We start from the raw sequence: 24,145 nt of genomic DNA, 5'->3' as shown, positions 1-24,145 counted from the left end.
TAAAACAATATACTACTTAAATAATATTTTACATTATTATAAAACCCACATTATAGTAATTTTTTCAGATAACATAATTAAGAATAATCAGAAATGCAATGAAAGAAAGGGGGAGAGGAAGAATCAATCAACATGTGATAAGAAGAATGTTTTTAACTTGATCCTAAAATAGCATAGTCCACATGTCAGGCAAATAGCTATGTGGTGGGAGTTGCAGAAGTGAGGTACCACCACAGAGAAGACCATTTCCCTGGCAGGCTTACCTTACTTCTGAAGGTGAGGACACTCAGAACAGAGCCTCACCAGAAGATCATGTGAATTGGGGTCAACTAATCCTTGAAATATCCAAACCAATCCCAAAGATTGCAGGCTTTTTGATACCCATCTGGGGCAGAAGTTGACTATTGCCTATCAGTATCAAATGGCATAATGAAGATTAGCAGCATCAACAAAAGCACACTCCTCTACCTCTCCAGCACTGAGGGGTGTCATTATCTAGGAACTGTTAGATTTATTTCCAAAACCAGGTTGGAACCCAAACTGAAAATTGTTTGCCTAATTTGTTTCATTCAAGAAAGGCTAGAATTTGAAAGCCACCACATGCTTGAATACGTACAGTTGCCATCTCTAGCTTGGGAAATTCTTAGAGATTTGGCGGCAGTGCTTCGGCAAAGCAGGGTCTGGGAGGGGAGAAGGTGCTCAACAAAGAACTGATACCCTAGAGACTTTTTCTGCTCCAGGAATTCAGTCCGGCACAGCCCTCATCTGGTCACAGAGCTAATTCCCGCTTCCAGATGATGTCAGCGCTGGTCCATGGTGATCCCAGGCCTGACGCGACACAAGCCCTCATTTGTCCTGCAACAAGGGAGCTGCATCACACCTGCCCTGGGACTGCTTCAGACCAGCACCAATGCCATCCGGGAGTGGAAATTAGCACCACAACTGGATGAGCGCTGTGCCAGGCTGGATTCCTGGTGCAAGCTGACATTATCTCAAGGGGAAAGGATCTCTGTAGTTTGGAGATCAACTGCAATTCAAGAAGAATTCCAGGCCAAACCTGTAGATTCACTTCTTCAGGAAAGGCCTCACATCCGCCTCTTTCAAGGCAGTTGAAAGTATACTCTCCCCCTTCCCCGAAGTACTGACTACTTCAGCAACAAGGATTAAACATTGATCAAAATTGGCTATGTTGCTCCAGAAAGTTTACTCAAATCCTTGAGTAGCAGAAATTAATCTTCATCTAAGCAGCTGCAATTTGATTGCACTGTAACATCTTGAATTTAGTTGCAAAATAGTGGTACTCAGATTGCAAATACATGTTATTCTAACAGTGTCTCTTAACCTTCCCTTGTATTTACTTAAAACTTTTGGTTCTCATTTAAAGTTCTTGAAAATTTAGGTAATTCAGGGTTACCCCTTCATCAACAGACAGCTTTTGGATCTTGCTCGTGTAAGTGAATGGCTTTCATTGAAATTAACCACCCACTGCAGGATATTTTAGTAAACAGCCTAATCAGGGTTGCCATACATCTAGATTTTTACTGACCTTCCTGGTCACTTGCCAGAAAGGCAGAAGATCAACATAGGGATTGATTCAAACAGTGGCTTGGATCCAGAGATGCCTTTTACCTTATATGAGATCTTGGCTAATTCACAGAATAAATTCAAATGGGTAGCCGTGTTGGTCTGAAGTAACACAATAAAATCAGAGTCCAGTAGCACCTTTAAGACCAACAAAGATTTATTCAGGGCATCAAATAGGGAGGCCAGCATCTTGTTGGTGTGAATTTCCTGGCCTCAGCCATAGGCCTGGTGGAACAGCTTCATTTTACAATAAAATCAGAGTCCAGTAGCACCTTTAAGATGAGCCGAAGAGTACCTTTGGAGCTAGTCCTCTGTGGCTAATAATTTGGTATTTCCTTTCTAATATTTCTAAAATGTGCTTCAAAAAGGAAAGGTATTTTCTCCATCTACTGAGACTTTTTACCCTTAAACCTTTAAATCCTTTATTTTCTTCAGTGAAAACGACACTCTTCACAATGTTCAAAGGCACTCTCTTTGATATGCCTGGATGTTAGAAATCAACAGCTGGTGCTGAAATTAGACTAAATAAAGCATGGTATAAAGTAGGGTTACAGGATACATATCCTCTTTTATGGTGTCCATCCTCTTTTGGGCTCTTAAAAAAACTGATGAAAATGGTCTCTTTTGGTGCTGGAAGGATAGGAATATTCCTAGTTAGTAGTGATTATCACAGCTTCCGTTGTAGGGGTATTTAAAATGAGATTCGATCACTTGCTTGTAGCAGTCAGTCAGGAAATATATCCTCTTTTTTCTTTTCAGATGTGGTAATCCTAGTATAAAGGCACAGAACAGGGAAGAGGCACACTTAACAAAGCAACCTCATTTTATAAATGCTTGTGGTTTCTTCGTATGTATAAGAAGTCTGCCTTTTCATGGCATTTGGACTTGCGACATGATCAGACTTGACAGTTGCATTTTATGGTCTTGAAAATAAAAGGGCTCTGCAAAAGCTATACAAAACCACCGTCGTGGCCGAAAATAAAGGAGCCTTTGACAGCCTTGCCACAGATATAACTAGTTTAAATGACAGGTTAGCTTATGGTAAGCCTAAAATTTAACTCCCGCTTTAACGTTGTTTGCACAGACGCCTCTTTATAGAGAGAACCCAGCCGATCATGACAGTAAACAGGCTCCACCCATCCCCAGATAAAACCTCTTCCCCACACCCAGGCAATTTGTGAGCGCAAGACACGTTGGGAAAGTGAGTCCCTCGTTTGCCTTTTTGTCATAAGTCCCTGACGAATTGACTGCAGATCCCATAATGCTAGGCGCCTCTTCTACCCACAACCGGCTTCTGCGGTGTGCCAGGATTGAAAAACATATAACAGGCATCATTTTCAAACGTTGGCCGTTTGGAGACTGCTACTGTTGAGAGAGGCTGCACTGAGAGGTGACAGTTGGTGAGTTCTTGACTTTACATTTCTCGATTTTTTAAAAATGCATGTGTCTCTAGTAAAGGAACCCGCCCCATGCCTACGAAATGTGCAAGTCCCTTAGCAGAATTTACAAGGGAACTGTCAGACTTGGCGTGCATCCTCCTTCTTTCCCGTTATGTTCGCTCCTGTAGAGGAGATGGAGTTTTAAGATGGTGATTCTCCTTCCTCCCCCCCCCCCCCGGACTAGTAGGCTGGTCCTTGTTAGTTCTGTTGCGATCTCTCTTTCAAGCCTACTCCCGGGTCCGTGCTGAAGAAAATGAGACCACCAGAGTTTTATGAAACTGGCGGCCTCTGCTACACTATGTGGCTGCAGGCTGAAATTGGCATGGGGCTGGTTTATATTTTGATGGCTTACTGCTGAGTGACACAGCTCTGTCGCTCAGTTCTAACTGAAGCATTCTCAACCTGATTTGGGATGAATTGCCAATCATTATGATCCCTTTTGAGCTTATCTGTGAATTCCTGTGTACAGTTTACCACCTTTCCATGATGTTAAATCACACTTGGTCAGCCAGGAGTAAGAAGAACGTACAGAAACTCGGCAGCATTAAGACAACAGGAAGTGGATGTCTGAATTTCTCAACTAACCCCTAACTAAACAAGTGCCTAAGTTGTTTGGCGTTGTTGGCCACATGCAGTCTGATCCTAGCCTTCTTTTTTCAGAAGGCCCATTCACTAGAATATATTTCCAAGTAGCAAGGTGTAGTTGTAATTGCAATTCCGGACTCTTACACTGTCAACCTAATTGGAGTTACAGCTTTCCATGGGTTTAGAAAGGTACAACTGTACATGGGATTTAATTGGAAAGTTGCCATCCTAAGTATACTTTCTATTTAGAGAGTAAGTTGCATCAGCGTCAGTACGATTTGCTTTGTAATATACATGTTAGAGACTGATTATCCAAGAGGCTCCCCCCCCCCCGATATTTTCCCCCAAGAGTTTAATGGGAAAGTCAAAGGTCCAAAAGTTACAAGTCACATTTCATTCCTCAGCTTCCGAAAGTGCTTTCTATTGTTTCTACTTTATGGTCACCAACACTGAAGAAAAGGAATATTTTTGTCTGGCTTTAGAAAAGACATTTGTTCAAGGTAAGAACTTGTGTTTATAGCTATATCACATTAATTGTGTTTTACTTTCTAGTTTAAGATTCTCATTTGTGATAGATAGAAATCATAATAGCCAGCTAATACTGTCTGGATTGATACCACTAAAAGGATTTATCTAGTGGATTGAATTTAGACCTACTTTTTCCTTTTCTGTACTTTGTGCAGCCTTTGAATAGGGCACCTGCCTAATACAATCTGAGTCAATGATGGGGGTAGAAATTTGGAAAGTAGAGCAAGGACAGAGGAAAGAAAAGTGCTGCCCATAGGCTATTGCATAACCTCTAAAAGGCAATTAGAAAGGCTCTAAATCCCTAGAGATAGAATAGATTCAGGTGGGTAGACATGTTGGTCTGAAGACACAGAACAAAGTTTGAGTCCAGTGGTACCTTTAAAGCAAACAAAATTTTATTCAATGTATGAGCTTTCATGTGCATGCGTGCTTCTTATAGAAATTATTAAAGCTTATACCTTGAATAAAACTTTGTTAGCCTTAAAGGTGCCATTAGACTCGAACTCTGTTCTAGAGATAGAACTGAGAAAGATTACAATAGTATCCAGAAGGTGGCCTCTGTTGGAAACAGAAGCTAGTGTTGCTTCCAAATGGGAATTTTATCACCTGGGGATGGCAGGAAGCCCTGTGCCTGTTTGGGAGCATCTACACAACACTGCACCCAATTTTAATCTGATTAATTTAGAAAACTATGGGGTACCTGTGAGCAGATTTCTGAGGATATTTTGTCCGCAATTGATGCAGGATAGTGGGTGGAGACAGGAGTGGTTTAAGGATTCATGGGGCCCATAGCATCAGAGGCAATTTAAGGATTTGCGAGGTCCTAGTAGAGTACAATTTTGGTGGAAGCAGAAAGACTGGGGTCACAGGGGACCCCCACAGTGGAAAGGGGTGTCACTCCAAGTGTCCTTAAGAAGAGAAAAGTGGGGAGATGAGAGGCTATAACCCTGATCCTGGGGGGGGGGGGGAAGAGAAGCATTGGAAATGCAGGGCTTGTAGCATGTGCTACATGGATAAAACAGTCCTGGGTGGAGCTAAGTTCTGTTCTAAACAGAACCTTGGTCTGATCCAACAGGGCTCTTCTGACATTCATAAGGAATTTTTGTGAGACATATGGCTTTTGTCCACTTGTTGTCCACTGGACATTACTTGAACTTTAATGATACAAAGCTCTGTTGCACTGCCACAGCTATAATGGTTCCTCATTCATCAAATCCACTGCACTTCCTGTACACCAAAAATTGGCAGAGGATTCAATAAGGGTGGTGTTTTTGTTGTTTAATTAGCCCCAATTTAATGCATCAACAAGTCAGATTTTAATACATATAATTGTACCTGGGTAGCTGCATCACAGTCAGATCCTCAGCAGAGTTACACCCATGTGGGTTTAGAAGGGTGTAACTCTGTTTAGAACTGCACTGTCGGTCTTCCCTTTTAAGGCTAATTAAACTGATTTTATTACAAGGGCATGAGTTTCATAATGCACTTACCTGCTTCTCTAGAAGGGCTGTTTTAATTTAGTTTAATTTAGTTTGGGGACCCCTGCCATAGACAATGCAGAGGCTGAGCTAGACAGGGAGTTGGTGATCCATGATCAGATGTCCCTTTTGTTTCAATGTCTGCTAATAGCAGCAGTGATGGGATGGAGGGGGTGGGAACTTGCCCTTTCTCCTGTTTTTCCATGTAACCCCTCTCCAGTTATCTTTCCTGAAGAGATTAGGTTGCCTGTTTGACTCTTGAAAGCTCATATCCCCAAATATTGATCATCTCAATAGTGACCGGAAACAAATCTGGCAGCATTTCCGCACCCATTAAATATAGTGAAATGCTTACCTCAAGTAGTTTTATATGATGTCTGCAACATCTGGGCAGTTCAGGCCAGCTACATCCTCCATTTTAAAGTGCTAGTTGGGGAATCGCATGAAGTGGATTCACCAACTTATTTAGCGCTAGCTACCATCAGAGGGAAGGTATGGAGGCTCAAACATGCTAAATGTGCTTGCCTTGTCCTGAGTCCATTCCGCATGACTTCAATGTAGCAGAAGGCTTGCAAATTGTAAACACTACTAATTTGCTATTCCGCAAGACGTCGCACACAATCTGCCACACTCCTGAAGCAGTTCCGCAAAAAGCGATTCGTTGTAGCGCTTAAAGGGAAATGGGGAAAAGTGGATTCACCCTCCGAAAAGTGCTACACTCTTGCAAACAATCTGCAACACTAGCAAAAAGGACCTGTCCGTTCCCATTGTTGCAGTTCCAGCAAAGTCCCTTCCCCTGGCTCTCTCCTCCGAACTTCTGGCGAAGCAATCGCCATTTTTTTCTTCTTGGAGCGAGCAGAAAACAATGAACCGGCGAGCCTTCATTCACCCAGCGAGGCTTCTCTGGCTACAGTCCCTCCACAGAAGTGCATTAAAGCTCCCCTAAGTCTCCAAGCACAACACAGCCCCATTTGCAAGTTCCCTTTATTTTCGGCTGAAAATCGTGCCTTTGCAGGGGGGGGGGGAATTTTTCTTTTCACTCAGGGGAGCGTGGCAACGATGAATCACCAGCTCACAGGCCAGCTGCCAGCTAGATGGGGCTCTCCGTTGCAACGAATTAACACATATTCGTTGCAACGTGTTTTCTTTTTTTTTAACTGTTCTTAAAGGGAAAGGGGCTTTCCTGGAGCATGATAACAACCGCCCATTGGCTGTTCGTTTGACTGACGGCCGGGGTGGGACAAAGCACAGGAAAAATCGCTTCCTGTCTAGCAATTTTTGCAAGACCAGAAACTTGTGGGAAACGAATGAAACGCTACTGGATTCCACTAAAAAAGCAGGTATGCGTAACGGCGAGATTGCACTTTTAAAAATAGTGTTTCCTCTTTGTGGGACCAATTGGCAACATTGGTCCTTGTGCGGAAACACCCCTGCTATTGCACCTGTCTTCCTCTCCCTTGTTCATGGGTACAGGAATGTCTTTTTTAAAAGGTCTAACTTCCTGGAGCAACAAATAGGCAGACAAGTGTGCAGACAATGCCAGAGATAATTTTCTCCCCAAAAGTTGTTACACAAAGCATGCCTCTCTAGAGTCCCCCCCCCCCGAATCAGGAACAAGATTAATTTTTTTAAGTATCAAGACTCGTGATTCCATAAAGAGTGGCGTTCAGAAAGCACTATGCATCTATGATATGGAGAACTATGAATTAAAGAAAAATTAATGGGTATCATGGGACCTTTAAAACAAGGCAAAAGGCGACTGGATGCCTGGCTTGATTGACAGGCGGAAGAGAGTCGTGTGTAAAGCACATTGCTCTCTTCTGCCATTTCCAGCAGGTGATATGGAGGTTGAGAAGCATGAAAAAGTGGCCAACTAGAGCGAGACAGTAAAAACGTGAGGAGGCACTGGGAGGCGCAATAATGTTAATGCTATGCCATTCAGCTGGTGTAACGCTATTTTTGCAGATGTGCAGAAATTCCCTAGCTGTTCTACTGCAGATCCACATGGCTATGCTCTGAAATGATCCATAAAGCAGACCATGTATGGCACCTATTTCCCTCCTACTGTTGATAAATGCTGCATTTTCAATCCATAAGTAGAATCCAGTGTGACATATAGCTCTTTTTGCCTCCAAGGGCTCAATAATTTTTTTTCCTTCATTTTAACTAGAAGATGGCAGACTCTGAAAACACAATCATAAACACTAATGTGAGACAGGTAAGCTATTTTAAATACTTAATCTGTGCCTACTTCTTGGAAAAGTTTGGGTAAACACTTCCTCCTTGTCTGTTCATTTTTCTGTTTGTTTGTGTTTGTTTGTTCAACGTTGACCGCTGCTCTCAGGCTGGCCAGCTTGCAGAGGTTTACAACAGAAGAGTAATAACACAGTAAAATCAACCAAACAGCAATAAAAGCCCAACCCTTCCCCAACAGCCCTGTTCAGCTCGACCAAATTAACCCAATGCCTTGCCACAAGGTGGGTGTGGTAGCTGGATGTTCCGAATATGTTGAGCCAGAAACTCCTTGGTGTTTTGGAGTTGAACCTCTGTCTTCTTCCTGAGTGCAGGTATAAAAGTCTGGGTTAAATTAGATGTGTGGGCCAACTATCTCTTGATTCACAGCCTGGGGCTTGCAACAGCCAGCTCAGAGAGTAAGGTTCCACCTAGAGCTGTTTCTACACAGAGGCAAATAAAGGTACTTTCACTGTAGAAGTGGTAATAAGCAAGATAGAAGCAGGCAAAGATTATGCTCATATGCCCATCTCTGTGCTATTGTGGAGGAATGCCTTTCTGCTGGGAAAATTACAAAATAACCTTCCCCCACTGTTTTCTAGAAGAAGGAGGGGGGGATGTTGGCCCCGCTGCTCACTTTCATTGGTTTAGGTGAAGGAATGGGTCAGCCCCCTTTTTCCTCCAAGCAGGGGGATAGGAGGTTGGAGGAACAACAGGAAGAAGATCACTGTTATCCCTTGCAGAAGTAGCTCTTTGACCCAGCTTGACCTGCATTGTTTCTGCTTTGAAAGATTTTCCCCGCATTCATTCTTACCGATCTCCATTTGATTTGGGCCCGGACATAGTGAGTGTTCTGCAGCAAAGAATTTCCTCGAACCGAAACAATCTTCAGTCGCTTTCGCCATCTGCATCTGGGTGGGCTCCCCCACCCAACTGTAGCCCTCCTTAGTGTTTCTCGATCACACCACCCCTCCCCCAGTTTGTGGTGGGCTGCCAGGAAATTTAGCGCCCACCGCACCACTTTAAAGCAACCTTGCTCTTATCGCCCCCCCCCTGTGCATAGCAAGATGTAAGGGCCCATGGGGCAGACAGCCTTTGAAATGCATGGCTGAGGCCAAAGGGGGGGGGGGGTTGCAAGTGCTGCTGAGCTGGAGCTCGTGAGTTTCCATTTAGACAAAGTATATATTATGCCTCAAGCCCCTTAAATATTTTAAAAGAAAAGGCTCCATAAAATGTATGTTCAGATTAGTGAGCAGAGAGCGGGGAATAGCATAAAAAGGCGAATAATGGAATGATATCAGTCTCTCAACAATCCCAAGCAAAGGATCCAAAAGATAGCCCTTCCATTCCTTAACTCGACCAATCAGCAAGAGAAACCGTGCTACGTCAGCATTGTAAACATGATTACAGCATTGTAATAAAGTGTGTGTGTGTGGGGGGGGGGGAGTTCCAGTTAATCCGAAACCGTGAACATCTATATTTTCATCTATTGGGCTCCCGGAGCGCTTTAGTTGGATATCCCAGAAAATAAGCACTCTCTGATATTTCGATGAAAAGGTAGGGTCAATGCGGGTTGAGGCATGGAGGTTGCAGATGGAAAATTTCCATCAACCAAAATCAAAATGGAAATCAATTTCAGTGCAGGCAGGAGGGATTTAATTGATTTGGAATTGCAATAAAAGCTTTGTGCAGATTCAGCCCTGGTCTGAGAAGTTGGGGACTCAAGTTATAAAATTTCCTTGCAACAGGAAGAGGCTCTCTTTTGCATGAGATCCATGAGAGTAGGCAGATCTATGATCTTTCTGGACTACAGCAGGCAGCCATTGAATATGTGCTTGCCTGTGGAGTTATGCATCCCACTGAGGAGGCCACTTCAGCCCTGGTCCGAGAAGTTGGGGACTCAAGTTATAAAATTTCCTTGCAACAGGAAGAGGCTCTCTTTTGCATGGGATCCATGAGAGTAGGCAGAACTATGATCTTTCTGGACTACAGCAGGCAGCCATTGAATATGTGCTTGCCTGTGGAGTTATGCATCCCACTGAGGAGGCCACTTTATAATTTCTTAAGTTATTGGAGACTGCCTTACATTTTAACGTCTGGTAGGATATATTTATAGAAGGAACAGAGGATTTCGCGGTTATATCCAAATTCCTTTGATTCTTTGCTAAAGTTGTGCTGTGCTAAAAAAAAATTGGTGCATTACTGCCCACATGAGGACAACTGCAGTGGGCTCACCATGGCCCAGCAACACCCTGCTTCCCCTTTACAGCTGTGGTTAAAGAAACACTGTGATTCAGCTATGAACAGTAATGAAGCCTGTTAAGAGGCTTAAAGGGACAGCAGGAATGTGAAGCTTGGCTCTACCTTCTTCATGGACTAGCTATGGCTGATGGGTCCACCCAGATGCTTCACACTTCCTTTGAATATCTCCTTTGATCTACCAAAAAGAAGAAAGCACCAAGACACTCATGAATCAGATGAATGTCCCTCCAAATGTAGGGGCATCCAGCTGTTCACACAGGAAAAATCTTTATGTGGAATATGGCTGTCACAGAGAAAGAAAGTCTTGTCTCTTTATAGAGGTTTGTGAGATGTTATTTACCTCTATGCCATGAAAAGCTTCATCTGACCATTTCTGTGCATTAAGCCTCTATTAAAGGGACGAGACATTTTTCTCTCAAGTGTTTTGTCATCCTAGTGTGGAAGCAACCCACAATGTATTTCGGCTGCTGCTGCTGTTGTTGTCTGGCTTGTTTAATCTGGTTTGGAAATCTCTAAAAGGCCCTTGGGAGAGAAAAACAGCACAGAAATACTTTAATAGAAAATTAACTCTTCAAATTAGCCATGTGGGGCTTCTAATTAATTAAAGAGGGGGGAATCATCTCTTATATCAGATCTTACTGGATGCCCAGTGAACCTGTTTTTCTAGTTGCTTGTTGGACAGCCAGATTGATTTTCAGCCCTTGCTATGGAAATCAACAACACACATTCTAAAAATCAATCTGACCATGTGATAGAAAAGAAAAACAATTGTAGCTCAGTAAGTATATACATAGAGAGCCTCTTGTGGCGCAGAGTGGTAAGGCAGCAGACATGCAGTCTGAAGCTCTGCCCATGAGGCTGGGAGTTCAATCCCAGCAGCCGGCTCAAGGTTGACTCAGCCTTCCATCCTTCCGATGTTGGCAAAATGAGTACCCATCTTGCTGGGGGGTAAACGGTAATGACTGGGGAAGGCACTGGCAAACCACCCCGTATTGAGTCTGCCATGAAAACGCTAGAGGGCGTCACCCCAAGGGTCAGACATGACCCGGTGCTTGCACAGGGGATATCTTTACCTTTAAGTATATACATGGCTGGCATGTTGGAAGTCCCAGGCATCTCCACTTCTTTGGTAGCAGGGCTAGAAAAGATTACTGCCTGAGACCTTGGGGAGCTGCTATTAAAACAGACATACCAGAGCTATGTGAATCAGTAATGTAACGCTATATAACACAACCTTTTGTATTCAAGGGAGCCAGTTTTCATCTATCGTTGTTGGCTCTTGTTCCTAAACAATGACAGTTTTAAACCAAGTAAGAAGAGGGTTCTAAATCTCAGCTCCCACTTGAACAGGGCTTGAACAGAAATACCAGGACTTCAACCAACACACTCAAGAGCACGTTCTGCCTGTGGGGTTCCTTCCTCACAAAAATGAGAAGTGAAAAGTTTCAGCAGTAAAGAGACTAGATGAAGAAGAGTTTAGTATGCCCTTTACTTCTTTCTATTTTCTAATAAATCTTCCTTTTGCAAGAGCTCTTTGCCATGGAGAAAGGCTTGCCACATGGCCTTATCCTTCAGCCTGTTTCTCCAGCCTTCTATTCCTAGTAGATGCTACTCTAGCATACATAATATAAAATGCATACTTTTTGCAGCCTGTCCAGCAGAGACAGGTCTGTTGAGCATCAGGAGTTCACAAATCCTAGGCAATGAAGTGATTGTGTAATTTATCTGAGAGCTATGTTCATTTGATGTACAGTTCCCCTTCAATGGGCAGATTAGAGGACACAAGGCAAAGGCATGCCCAATAGAATCATTTTGTTTTGGATAGAAGCAGGGGGGGATAGACCTGCTATGGGAATAGTAGTAGCAAAGGAGCAGAGGGCAAAACTGGGTAAGTCCTGTTTCCTGGTCACTATGATTGTTTTGTATGTTGTTTGGAATGGGTCTAGGTGGTATGAAGACAGGCTATTGTCGGGGGGGGGTGGCTCTTGATAGCCTTGTTTATACATTCAGATCCTGATATATTTGTTCAACTGATTCAAATTGATTTCATCTTCAGTGCTTCCTGCATGAATACAATTAATTGTTTTGTAAGTAGATAAACTCACTTGGAGGAGAGACATACCCAGTGCTGAAACCATGAAAATGCAAGTGCCGTGGATCTGATGAGCAGAAAATGCAAATATACAGAAGACAGACAAATATTGGTTCTTTTTAGTTGTATTGTGGCTTTCTTCTTCTTTTTGATCAATGCCAGCAGGTCACCTAAATCTGTCCCTTATGTTGTTCCTGGCCTCCTCCTCTTTAGAAAGACCCAGATAAAGCTTTGGTTATTGCTGTAACAACAAGAGCCATTTTCAACCTGGAAAAGGAACATGAGATTTTCTTGGCAAAGGGCACGGATGAATATGTGAAACATCAGCAAGACAATGAGAATATCTCCTTGGAGCCAGGGACAGCCTTTGCTTTTGTTCAGGTAAAGCTTTTGGAGCAGTGTGTGTATATCTTTTATAGTATCTTAAAGAGAGACGTTAGAGTAAGGGTAAGTACCTGAGTGGCTTGTCAGTGAAATATTATGAAGAGCAGAGACTGATCTAGCATTCCTAAAAGCGGTCACAGTGAACTTTTCATTTACTGTATGAACTCAGCTTTACCACTTGCCTTATACATCTCATATATCTGATGGTGATGGGTGCCCCTCTTAAGTGGACCAAAAACGTTGTGATGGACACCCAGGGCTGGGATAGATCCTTTTGCAAAGCTATAAACAATATTTAAAAATAACGGGGGGAGGGTAAGCCTAAAAGGGGGAGACCCAGTCAACATTTTGGTTTGCCTCGCAACCCATGATGCTGTGTAAAAATGCATGGGGAAGGAATGGGGTAAATTCAGGAGTGCAGGGGGGGGGGGCTGATGGCACATGTACCTTGATGTCACTTCCAATGGATGTGACATGAGGTAGCCCTGGAAATTACTAGAACCTCTATGGTAAAACCAAAGCATTACTACAAAATCCTAAAGCTACCCTTTGTCATTTTTCACAAGAAGTGATGTAACAGCTCCTAGAACACTGCTGTTTTGTTTTTTTGTTTGTTTTCTTGCTTGGTGGCAGACAGCAGGATCTGGGGGCAGGGAATTCCCTGCCTCAATAGGAGACTTGCAAGCCTGGGGGAAATGGAATTAGAGTGAAGAATAATTGGCTAGAGAGCTGATTTGGTGGGTCAGGGCGGCAGAAAACATACGATGATTGGAAGGTTGTGATGTGGGGGAGGTTGCTACTAGCCAACTGGGCACGTGGCAAGGATGAGGGGCGGTTGTGCATTGGGGAACTGAAATGATTGCAAAATGGGAGGGAAGGAAGCAGGGACAGGTTGAAGGAATGGGTTTTCCTCTCCTTTGCGAGTACTTGTACATATATCATAGTTAAATGCTGGCTCAGTTTCTAGTCTGGCTCCACCCCTGTGTTTCAGGCAGACTGTCTGCCTTTATTTTAATGTATTTTAAAGAAGTGTGTGTGTGTTCTTATGCATATACAGTCATCCTTTTACCTTGTCAGAAAACTCCCAGCATTTTAAAAACACTTCCAGAACTTCTCCAAGGATAGGGTGGGGCATGATGGAAATATTTGAGATACTGCAAATAGGTGCTCATTATAGCAACTTTTCCTTGAAGCTCTGGAAACCTGCAGAGTCATATTTTCCCTAGAGTTCACTCCGGGACGTTATTCCTTCATAGTAATTATCCCATTGCTATTTTGCCCTTCATAAAAGCAGCTCAGAATGGCATTCATGCATTATATCCCATTTTATTCTTATAACTGCCCTGTGCCTGTTACGCTGAGTGCCTGTTGGTAAGTGTGATAGACCCAAAGTGAGTTTTCTTCAGAGTGTGGATCTAAACTCAAGGGTTGGATCCTACTGGCTTTTAAACTGCTAGAAACATCCCCTTTTGACCATGAAAAAAACTATTGCAAGAAAGCATGGACTGAGACCAAGAGTAATGTGAATTGCAGTGTAGAGAATTAGGTGAAATCTAACTAAGATGTGAGATAGACTAGTACGGGGGTCCTCAACCCCCGGGCCGCAAAGGCCATAGTACCGGGCCACCAGCGGCCGTGCCTGCCTCCCCCCCCCCCCCGCAGCAAGATGGGGGGAAAGAGGCAGGCACGGCCGCCGGCACACCAGCAACGCAAACGCGCATGCGCGGAACTGCCGCGCATGTGTGTTTGCGCCCCTGCTGGTGAAAACATGCATGCGCGGCAACTATGCGTTTACGCGCAGCTGCGGTGGCCGGGCCACTGGCTCTCCCACCCTCGGAGGCGGTCTCCAACCACAAGAAGGTTGGGGACCGCAAGACTAGTAGATCTAGTCAGCAGGCCGGGAGGCCCTCTTCAGCAGGCCCAGCCTAGCAGGCCAAGAGCCCCTCGATAGCAGGCCCTCTACCACGACCCTTTGTCCAGGGCCCTCTCCCCTTACCTGCTGCTGGCTCCAGGCACTGAGGTGAGTCTGGGGTTAAAGTCCAGGGACAGAGGGCAGGAGCTGCAGAGGCAGGGCCAATCAGTGTGCAGCCAGCTTTGCTGATTGGCACTATTCCAACTTGGACAGCCGGACACATTCCACCCCCCCCCCAGGCTGTTTCACAACTATATACAGGAACCATGGGTAAGGATTAGAGCTCCAAGAGGACTTCTATAAACTGGATGAGTGGGCAACAATGTGGCAAATGAAGGTCAGTGTTGGTGATTGTAAGATGATGTACACTGGGACAAAAAATCCCAACTTCAAATATAGGTTTATAAGGTATGAACTTGCTGAGATGATGAGGAAAACAGATCTTAGGGTCATAGTCGACAGCTCAATGTGCTGCAGCCATGAAAAAGGCATTCCGTACGTTAGGGATTATTAGGAAAGAGGTTGAAAATAAAATGGCCAATATTATAATGTCCCTGTATAGATCTTTGGTGCAACCTAATTTGTAATACTTTGTGCTGGTGACTGTACCTCAAAAAAAGGTGCTGGAAAAAGCACAGAAGAGGGCAAGCAAGATGGCTGGGGGTTGGAGCACCTTCTCTGTGAGGAAAGGCTGAAGAGTCTGGGGTTTGTCATTTTAGAGCAGAGATGACTAAGGGGGGAGATGATGCATGAGGAAGATGACAAAGAGAAATCTTTCTCCCTGTTTTAAAATACTAGAACTCACAAGCATCCAATTAAATTGATGGGCAACAAATGTCCAGGATGGACAAAAGGAAATACTTCTTTATACAGAGTATGATATAACGTGTAATTCGCTGCCAGAGGATGTGGTGATGGCCACAGGAATAAACAGCCTTAAAAGGGGGATTAGATAGATTCATGGAGGATAAGTCTGTCAGTGGCTACATGCCCTGGTGACTAAAAAGAATCTCCACGTTCATAGGCAGTAACTTCTGATTCCTAGAGCCAGGAGGTAGCATCAGAGGAAGGCCTTGGTCTCTGTACCTTGTTGTTGGCTGTGCAGAGGATCTGGTTGGTGACTGTGAGACAGGAGGCTGGACTAGATGGACCGGTGGTCTGATCCAGCAGGCTCTTCCTACATTAGGATTTAACCCTCAATCTCTCCAATCCAACACTTCTTGTACTGTACTGGCTTTCTTTAAAGTGCATGACTACATCCACACATGGTTGCTTCTACAGCAGTCATTTGCAGCTGGAATTCCCTGTGCAGACAAAATAATGGAGTTGTGAATAGCTATATTTCAATGACCAACAGTGTGTGATTACAGCTTATATTTGTTTTCATGGTGTTGATAAAGCTTTCACACCATCCTCATCACATTTGGGAGGTTATATCCATTTTCACCCACAGCATATCACCTCTTTGCCATGAGATGCCAGTAAATAGTAAAACCAACTATTTTGTATCTCTTGCTGTTCATTCAGGCAGTGCAGTTTGTGAACAAGACTCTCCTTGAAAGAAACCCAGAGGAGAAAGGGCTCTTTGATGTTATTGTTCTGTCCAATAACAGTCCAGAGAGTGGCATGCGCATCATCAACAGTGCTAAACAGCATGGTAGGTTGGTCCTCCTTTTCTTTGAAATCAGCTTCCCCCATTGTGCTCATCACTTAAGTTAACAGCTGGTTCACATAGTGAGGATATTATTGAAGCCTATTCAGAAGATCTTTGGGGAGCAGAAAAACATAGTCGTGGAAGGAAACTCCAATCTCTGTGTGGTGGGTGGCATAGAGATTCAGCAACACTTACAGTCTTCTCTTCTGGTAATTAGGTACACACCATGTTTGTAAAAACCCATGTTAATGAACACTTCATGTATGAGCTGCAACGCTAATTCTATTCATCAGGATTAGGGTTATGAACTTGAACTCTAATAATATGCAGCTTTTTATAGCTGTATGCAAACATGTTAAATAAGCAGCCCATGGCGCCAGGCAGTGTCCAAAATATAGGAAAACAAGTGTGGGCCCATGAGTTATCACTGGGACAGAGGATGGTTAGGAAATACCAACTCTTGCAGGGTTATCAAAACTCTCCAGGACTTCAGCATAGTAGTACAATTGATTAACTGGAGATGCTGGACATGCAGCTTTATGGGATCCTTCTTTAGATCGGTGTTCCCCAACCACTGGGCCGCGGCCTGGTACCGTGGAGGCCTCCGTACCGGGCCACAGCAGGGGGGAAGGAGGGGTTGGCGCCGGCACACCAGCAAGCACACCTCCCCCCCGCGGCACATGCTCGCTGCGCTGGGAACAATTGCCACCTCCCGGTGCAGTGAGCGCTGTGCTGCGGGGAGGAGGTGCAGGCGCCAGTCCACAGGCGGGGCATTTGCAAACGCGCAGGTGTGGACTTGCCACACCTGCACATTTGCGGGCACCAGCACACCGGCACCTCCCTCCGCAGCGCGGCGTTCGCTGCGCCGGGAGGCGGCCGATAGCTCATGGCGCAGCGAGTACTGCACAGGGGGGGGAGGGAGGCACGCCTCCCCCAACGGAAAAGGTTGGGGACCACTGCTTTAGATGATAAAGTGCAGAGGAATACATGGCTAAAGTGTGTGGAGTAGTCCTAAACCAGGAACAATGACAAACATAAGCTTACCTAACTGACCTCCATAGAGTTGTTGCAAGGTGTACAAAGATCAGGTCAAAGTTACCCAACAAATACTCTTACTTTATAGGGGAGTTAAGCTGGGTGTGTGCAACTGAGGTCTCTTGGATCCTAGTCCAAAACTTTGGCAAGAAATCTACAGGTGATGTAACAGGGGGTAAAGAAATGAAGACAGAGCTATCTTCACCATATCATAGATGAAAAAGGGGATGCTACTGTACTTGAGCTCCAGCAAAGAAAACCTGGCTGTCCAGGGACAGAGAGACATTCAGGGAATAGAAAATTAGGCAAAGGGGTTGTGCCTTACTGATCATTTCACTGGGAAATTGCAATCTTATTCTTCCTTGAGCTGAACAAAGTTTGAGTCCAATGGCACCTTTAAGACCAACTAAGTTTTATTCAAGATGTAATCTTTTGTTTGCACAGCACACTTCATCAGACAATAAAGTGGGAATTAGAAGACCACATATATAAGTAGAGGGTGAGTTATGGGTTAGTACACAGCATAATGAAGATGTTTATCAGATAAAAGAACCTCACAGAAATAGCAAGCTAAATTGATCAGGTTATCAGTTCCTTGGGTTCAACTCTGGGGGAGGAAACATAGTAAAGGAAATAAAAATGTCAAGACTAATGGACTGACATCATTTAAAGAGAACCTCTCACTACACTCATGCAAATTTAAAATAATATAATCCCTTCCAGCCCAGCGATTTGTAAGCCTCCAGGCCTTCCATTCCTCGACAAAATCCAGTCCTTGTATGCACCACAACCTTCCTTCACTTCAGCCTTTTGTTGCCTGCCAGTACTGGACAGATCTTGTTGATCAAAGAGTAATGGTGCATACATTAGGAGGGGCTGGTGGCTCCATAGCAGTGCTTGTCAGGGTTGAGTATAAGTGGACAGACGAGTCAATACTTCTACTGAGCTCCACTCCTTCCTCTGACCTATGCCAGGATGGGCAGTTTGCCTGCCTCTGCTGGCAGGAGCAGCTGGGACAGGAGATTTTAATGTGGCCATTAACTCCACAGCCTAGTAGCTTCTCCAGTTGCACTTGCCTTGCCTCACCACAACATATCTGGATTCCTCAGGCTGTTCTGCAAGTGTGGTGACATGGCTCCTGCTGCAATTGGGGGCTGCCTGCTGACTGGCTATTTGTTCTGGCTTTTATTGCAAGTCCAAGCATATGTCATGTTACTCCTGTGCAAGTGCATGGCCACTGAAACAGCAGCATGGAGAACGCGGAGAAGGAAGAAGCGAAGCAAGCCGCTTACACGTGGGACGGAACGCAACGGCGGCAAAACCCAGAGTCTCCGATTATGCACGCGGCTTCTCTGGAGCAGCTTCTGATTGCGCCCTGGTCCCAGGAAGCTCCACTTTCTTCTGCAGCTCACTAACGCGGCTTTTTCGGTGGCAGACGTTGACTATGCGCCCGGTTGCCGCCTGCAGCGTGCATAATTGGTGATTTTAGCCGCCGCCATTCCACCCCAAATGCGGACCTTCCACTCCGTGCATAATGGGCCATAAAGATTCAGTTCTTTGTAAGAAAACAAGAATGGGTGATTTGGACTGGAAAGGTTGTCTCCAGCATGCATCTTTTCCCCCACACTAAAAATTATCTACTCCACCCCCCATCTTCTCCTAAATCACCGAAGCATTTGAATAGTAGACAAGGAAGGGGAAGCCTGTGAGTGGGAGTAACTGTGGATGAATTGGTGGAAATTGGTGCAGCCTTTTATATGAGTAGCAGCATTTATTTATTTATGCCTTGTTCCTGGCCATCCAGAGGAACTGGTTGGCTACTGTGTGAAACAGTTGAGAGTGGATGCAAACATCTGTGACCAAGGTAATAATCCCAAAAACGTAACTACATACTTGGTATAAATTTGCCCTAAAACTAACCAGGGAGAATAAAAGAACCCAGAAATAACTCTTTTTTAAAAAAATTTAAGGCAGATGAATGTGGTAGAGTGAAAAAAAATGTACAACAATAAGCAGTCCGGTGTGCCTCTACTTGACCAACTATAAAGACTAAATTGTGTTCTGTTGCTCCAATACCAATACCTACTTTGAGACTCATTTCCCAATGGGGGTGAGACACATGGGTTGCTCAACCTTTTCTCTCCTCACCATTGCTGCTGCTTCAAATAACTCTCAACACTTCCTCCCACAAAAGGTTTTAGTACTTTAATGTTTGACTGCTCTTGCATCCCTTTGGGATGAACAGCCCCTTGGAAGGCCACCTTGGAGTGGAACATTTTAGCTTGGTCCCAATAATCTTTATAGTAATATTTTTTCTCCTTGAGCTCTCTGGATTCCCAGTTACAACACTCAATAAATTGATTTGTGGGAAGGTGCTGTGGCTCCATGGTAGAGTGTCTGTTTGGCATGCAGAAGGTCTCGGCCAATTACCAGCATCTCCAGTGAAAAGGACTGGATAGTAGATGATGTGACAGACCTCTGCCTGAGACCTTGGAGAATTGCTGGCAGTCTAAGTAAGCAATAATGACTTTAATGAGCCAATGGTCTGATTGGGTATAAAGCAGCTTTATGTGTGGTCATGTTTGTTCTCCTTTTAAGGTTTGGAAATCTCCAAGTTTTGCTTTGTCAGTGAAGAAGATTCTACCCAGTACTTGAAAACCCACAACGTCAAACTTTTCCTTTCTGCTGATAGGACAGATGTATGCAAAGCACTTCAGAGAGGTTTGTTTCTGTTTTTTTGCTTCATCCTAGATACCTGCTCATGCATATGCTGCTATCCTTGGATTTTATATCCTAGGCCTACAGCTCCTCCCTCCCTCATGTCCTGCCACCAGTTCCAGAAGCACTCTTTTAACAAAACCAGCCAGTGCATGAAATAAGGGCAAGCATTATTAAGGAGGTATAAGAGGCACTACTAAGGGCAGTTCCAGAAATCTTTGGGTTTGCACCATATTATTTCCCAAGATACATCTCAGGAATAGCTGCAACTGTGAGCAGCAGTTGCAGTGAAATTACATATTTGGTGAATTCAGCTGTGCACTTCCAAGTTCTTTGGTTATGACAAAGACTTTGTTCCTTGTGAAAGAGGAAGAATCTTCCGTGCACTGTTGCTCCACATTTCTGAAATATCCTGAGAAACTCTGCTGCACCCACCTAGCAAGGAGAAGGGGAAGATTGCAGTTTCTCTCTTATTTCCTTCCCCACACAACCGTCACAATGTGGACAGCTGCTTCAAAGGCAACCTGCTCTCCTCCTTCAGAATACTGATAGATGTTGATGACAACCATTAATGGTGGTATTACAAGAACCTTATGCTTTGTTGTGGGGAGGTTGTACAGCCACAGAGCATTCCTCTGACAATTTGTGTTCATCCCCTACGGAAATGATACATCTGCCTCATCCTCCCTGCTTTAAGCTCAGGAGACCATTTCCTAACTAGAGAATGAACTCTTTCAATTGGAGCTTCGCCAAGGTGCATTTGTCAGGTTTCTCTGATAAACAAACCACTTTCAGCCAGCCTGTTTATCATACAGGAGTTTCAGCAGCACTCATCTTCCAGCAGGAGATACAAGCTCCCAGCACTCAGCTGCGCGTGGTCTTTGATGGTGATGCAGTACTCTTTTCTGATGAGACGGACCGCATCTTTCGCGAGAAGGGGCTGGAGGAGGCTGTTCGGTATGAGAAAATTATGGAAACTGTGCCCATGGGAGATGTAAGCTTACCTGTTTTACTTCTTAGGGTTTCCCTATTTTCATGCCTTTCCTGCACCCACTGAACACACAGATTTTGCAGATGTTCATGACTGCTACTTTCTACAATTAACAACCATTAAGCAGTAGACCAAGCCAGCACAACTTGTGACCCACCAAATCTGACTCTGACATAAACACACCATACAAGTGTTGCCCTCTGTCAAGCAGTATACATACAAACATTTTTACAGTTTCAATCAGAACAAATAGTTAACTCAGCCCTTTGTGGTATGTAGCTGGTGGGCAGGGTTACCAACCTGCCTGGAGGAAAAACATCCTGCCCCTTTCATCAATGTTTAATGTGTGGAAATGGACAGGTGAAGCTTTTGATGGCACAGAGGTAAATAACATCTCATTAAACCTCTATTAAAGGGGCAGGATATTTTTTTTCCTCAGGCACCTGGCAACTCCTGCTGGTAGTGAGTCACAAGCTTTGTGAGTCACAGGTTTTGTAGAAGCCTGAGAGAGATTATGGGTGAGCTTATGTGTGCCTGTTCATTACTTAATTAATATGACATAGGTGGTGAATTCTGTGTTTGAGCAATGTATTTGAGCAGTGGTTGCTCAGGCACAATCTCAAACACACTTTTTAATGGACACAGTTGCATGTTGAGTTATGATTGATAGCCCAGGGCCTACCTGGGCCTTCTTAGGATTGCTTTGCCTGGCATGAAATATTGCCCAGTTAATCACACCAGCTGGAAAACCATGATGTGTTTTGTATTTATTGAAATAAATAGAAAAACACAGACACGGGGGATGAATCCACAAATCTGCATCCCAGCAATACAGAACTATAACCAATTTCTAATAACTGTACAATCAATTAGAAGATTGCAATCATTTCCTTTAACATTATGCCATCATGATCATGACACACAAATCTATGCTCAAAGTATGGATACTTTCTGCTATTCTTATTAAATTGCTTTTATTACCACTTGTCACTTGGATAAAGTAAGGTCACCTTCTTCCTAATACAATTTTCTGGAGGAAATTATTTGTTCTGTTCAGTTTCTGTTCTATTCCATTCTGAGGAATAATTAAATAACTGCTCCTTGCTTATCTACACTAATTTTTCAGGGCCCATTGAAAGCCTTTGCTTTACTTCTTGGGAAGATGCGCAAGAAGTTTGGTCAAGAGGACTCACCCATTCGTACCTACTTGGTAACTGCGCGCAGTGGCCGTGACATGGGCATTCGGGCCATCAAAACTCTTCGAGAGTGGGGCCTGGCAATTGATGAAGCTTTCTTCATGGATGGAGCTCCCAAAGGTCCCATCTTGTCTAAGATCCAGCCCCATATCTTCTTTGATGATGGTCTTCACAATATTCAGGGTGCCCAGGATGTTGGCATACCCTCTGCCTTGGTCCCCTGTGATTGCTGAAAGTATCTTTAATTATGTAGCAATCGAACTGACTGAGCAGCATTTGGGCAAAGGCTGCTAGAACAGGGTGGATTCTGAATACACTATAGGACCAAGAGGAAAAATCTGGATATGATGTGATATACTTGGAATAAGTCAAATCATACACTCCATAAGTAGAAGCAGCAGCAGCAAGCTAAAAATGCAAAAAAGAAAAGGTGCCTCCAATAACCAACTGACTCACTTCTTCTCTGCCTTTCCATTGGAATGTCTGCAAGCACTGGATAGTAGATCTACATTATAAGAGCACACAATATGACCCCCCTGAGATGTGTACATTTCCTCTAAGTATTTTGATCCAGAAGTAATGAACAAAATTCACTGAATGCTGCATTGGATTCTCTCCACAAAGAACACTTGTATTTGTGGATCCATATTGGATAGACAAAGCAGAGAATCCTGTTGAGGAATTGTCATTCCTGTTGACCTTACGAGACTATGAGGTGGCCAGTGTTATTCAGGATTCAATGCAGCAAATTCATGTTCAAGGGGAAAATAGTGTTTTTTGCCAATGCCATAGAAGCGAATTTCAAGTGGGAACAGAGTAATTCCTATATGACCAATGAAATAACCAATGAATTATTGTTACAGACATTTCTATGTTCATGAAACTCAGTTCTGCCTAGTTTACCTTGCAACAAGAGCTGACACCTTGGTTACTATATACTATAATTTAACATTTGAAAATTAGATGGTTTATCACTAAACAACATTAGTATGCAGATGTGCAGTATATAAAGGTGCCATGCCCTGATGTAGGTGGCCCAGGCTAGCCCAATCTTGTCAGATTAAAAAAGCTAAGCAGGATCACCCTCAGGTAGTATGTGGATGAGAGCAGGGTTGCAGATGCAGTCAATGGCAAACCAACTCTGCAGTGCCCTTGATATAGAGTTGTCGGGTCCCCCCAGCCCTGGTCCCAGCAAAGGTGGGGGGGGGGGAGCGGGATAGGATTGCCAGCTCCAGTTTGGGAAACCCTGGATATTTGGGAGACGACACTTCAGGGACATTAGTGGAGTCATTAGGGCAGGGACATTAGTGGAGTCTAAAGCCATGGAGTCTACCTTCCAAAGCATCTATTTTCTCCAGGGGAACTGATCTCAATAGTCCAGAGATGAGCTGTAATTCCAGGGGATCTCTGGGTTCCACCAGTGGACTAGCATCCCTATTTCCATAAGTTGGCTGTGACTTGATGGCACTTTCCGCCACCAGTATGTAAAAGGTAAACAGGTTCACATGCTGTATAGTTATACTGTACAGTTTCCAAACTTCTGCAGCAGATACCATAAAATGGCCTTGTGTCCACACCATTTGCTCTTTGCTAATTTGTAAATAGGTTGATATTGTCCACATCTGAAACTGTGCACAGGGAGGTATTCATTCCTTTATCAGAAAAATTATTTTTTCAGAATCTATACAGCTCTAATAAAATGTTAGACTTCTTGCCTTGTGTTTATTTTTCATGGAAGCAAAAAGCTAAAGTAAACCAGAGGCTTGTGAAACACAGCCATAGTGCTCCACTCATTGTTTCTCTCCTATTATTAACAGGCTAAAAATCAGCTGTGGGAATATTACTGTAATTTTATGACACCATGGTAATATACTTATAAATAGGGTTGAACACAAACCAGAAAATTCTGGTTTGGGATATTCTCAGATCAACCCAAGTACGGACTGGTACAGTCTGGTCCACTTTGCTTCTCTCCACTTAAAGGCTGGGGGCAGTGCAGCAGAACACTGAAAAGTCTGCCAACCAGTTAAACCTAGCAACTTGGCTCATAGCTAT

General features: G+C 44.0%; 1 protein-coding gene across 2 annotated transcripts; it reads left to right on the top strand.

The window, feature by feature from the left end:
- Positions 1-2,743: 2,743 nt before the first annotated feature.
- LOC143829904 (cytosolic 5'-nucleotidase 1A-like) lies at positions 2,744-23,802 on the top strand. 2 transcript variants are annotated; one of them, XM_077321494.1, is made up of 8 exons: positions 2,744-2,984; positions 4,013-4,108; positions 7,788-7,832; positions 12,414-12,581; positions 16,024-16,153; positions 19,784-19,906; positions 20,719-20,897; positions 22,021-23,802. In XM_077321494.1, exons 3-8 carry the CDS (start codon positions 7,788-7,790, stop codon positions 22,321-22,323), a joined length of 948 nt encoding a protein of 315 aa, XP_077177609.1. In that variant the 5' UTR covers positions 2,744-2,984; positions 4,013-4,108; the 3' UTR covers positions 22,324-23,802. The 2 variants fall into 2 exon arrangements, with proteins under 2 accessions (XP_077177609.1, XP_077177608.1); XM_077321493.1 differs by having other exon boundaries at positions 2,745-2,984; positions 7,785-7,832.
- The last annotated feature ends 343 nt before the right edge of the window (positions 23,803-24,145 follow it).

This window comes from Paroedura picta, chromosome 2, assembly GCF_049243985.1.
Source record: "Paroedura picta isolate Pp20150507F chromosome 2, Ppicta_v3.0, whole genome shotgun sequence".
Taxonomy (NCBI): Eukaryota; Metazoa; Chordata; class Lepidosauria; order Squamata; family Gekkonidae; genus Paroedura; species Paroedura picta.
Note: the sequence above shows the minus strand (reverse complement) of the source record. Positions and strands in the feature narration are given on the sequence as shown.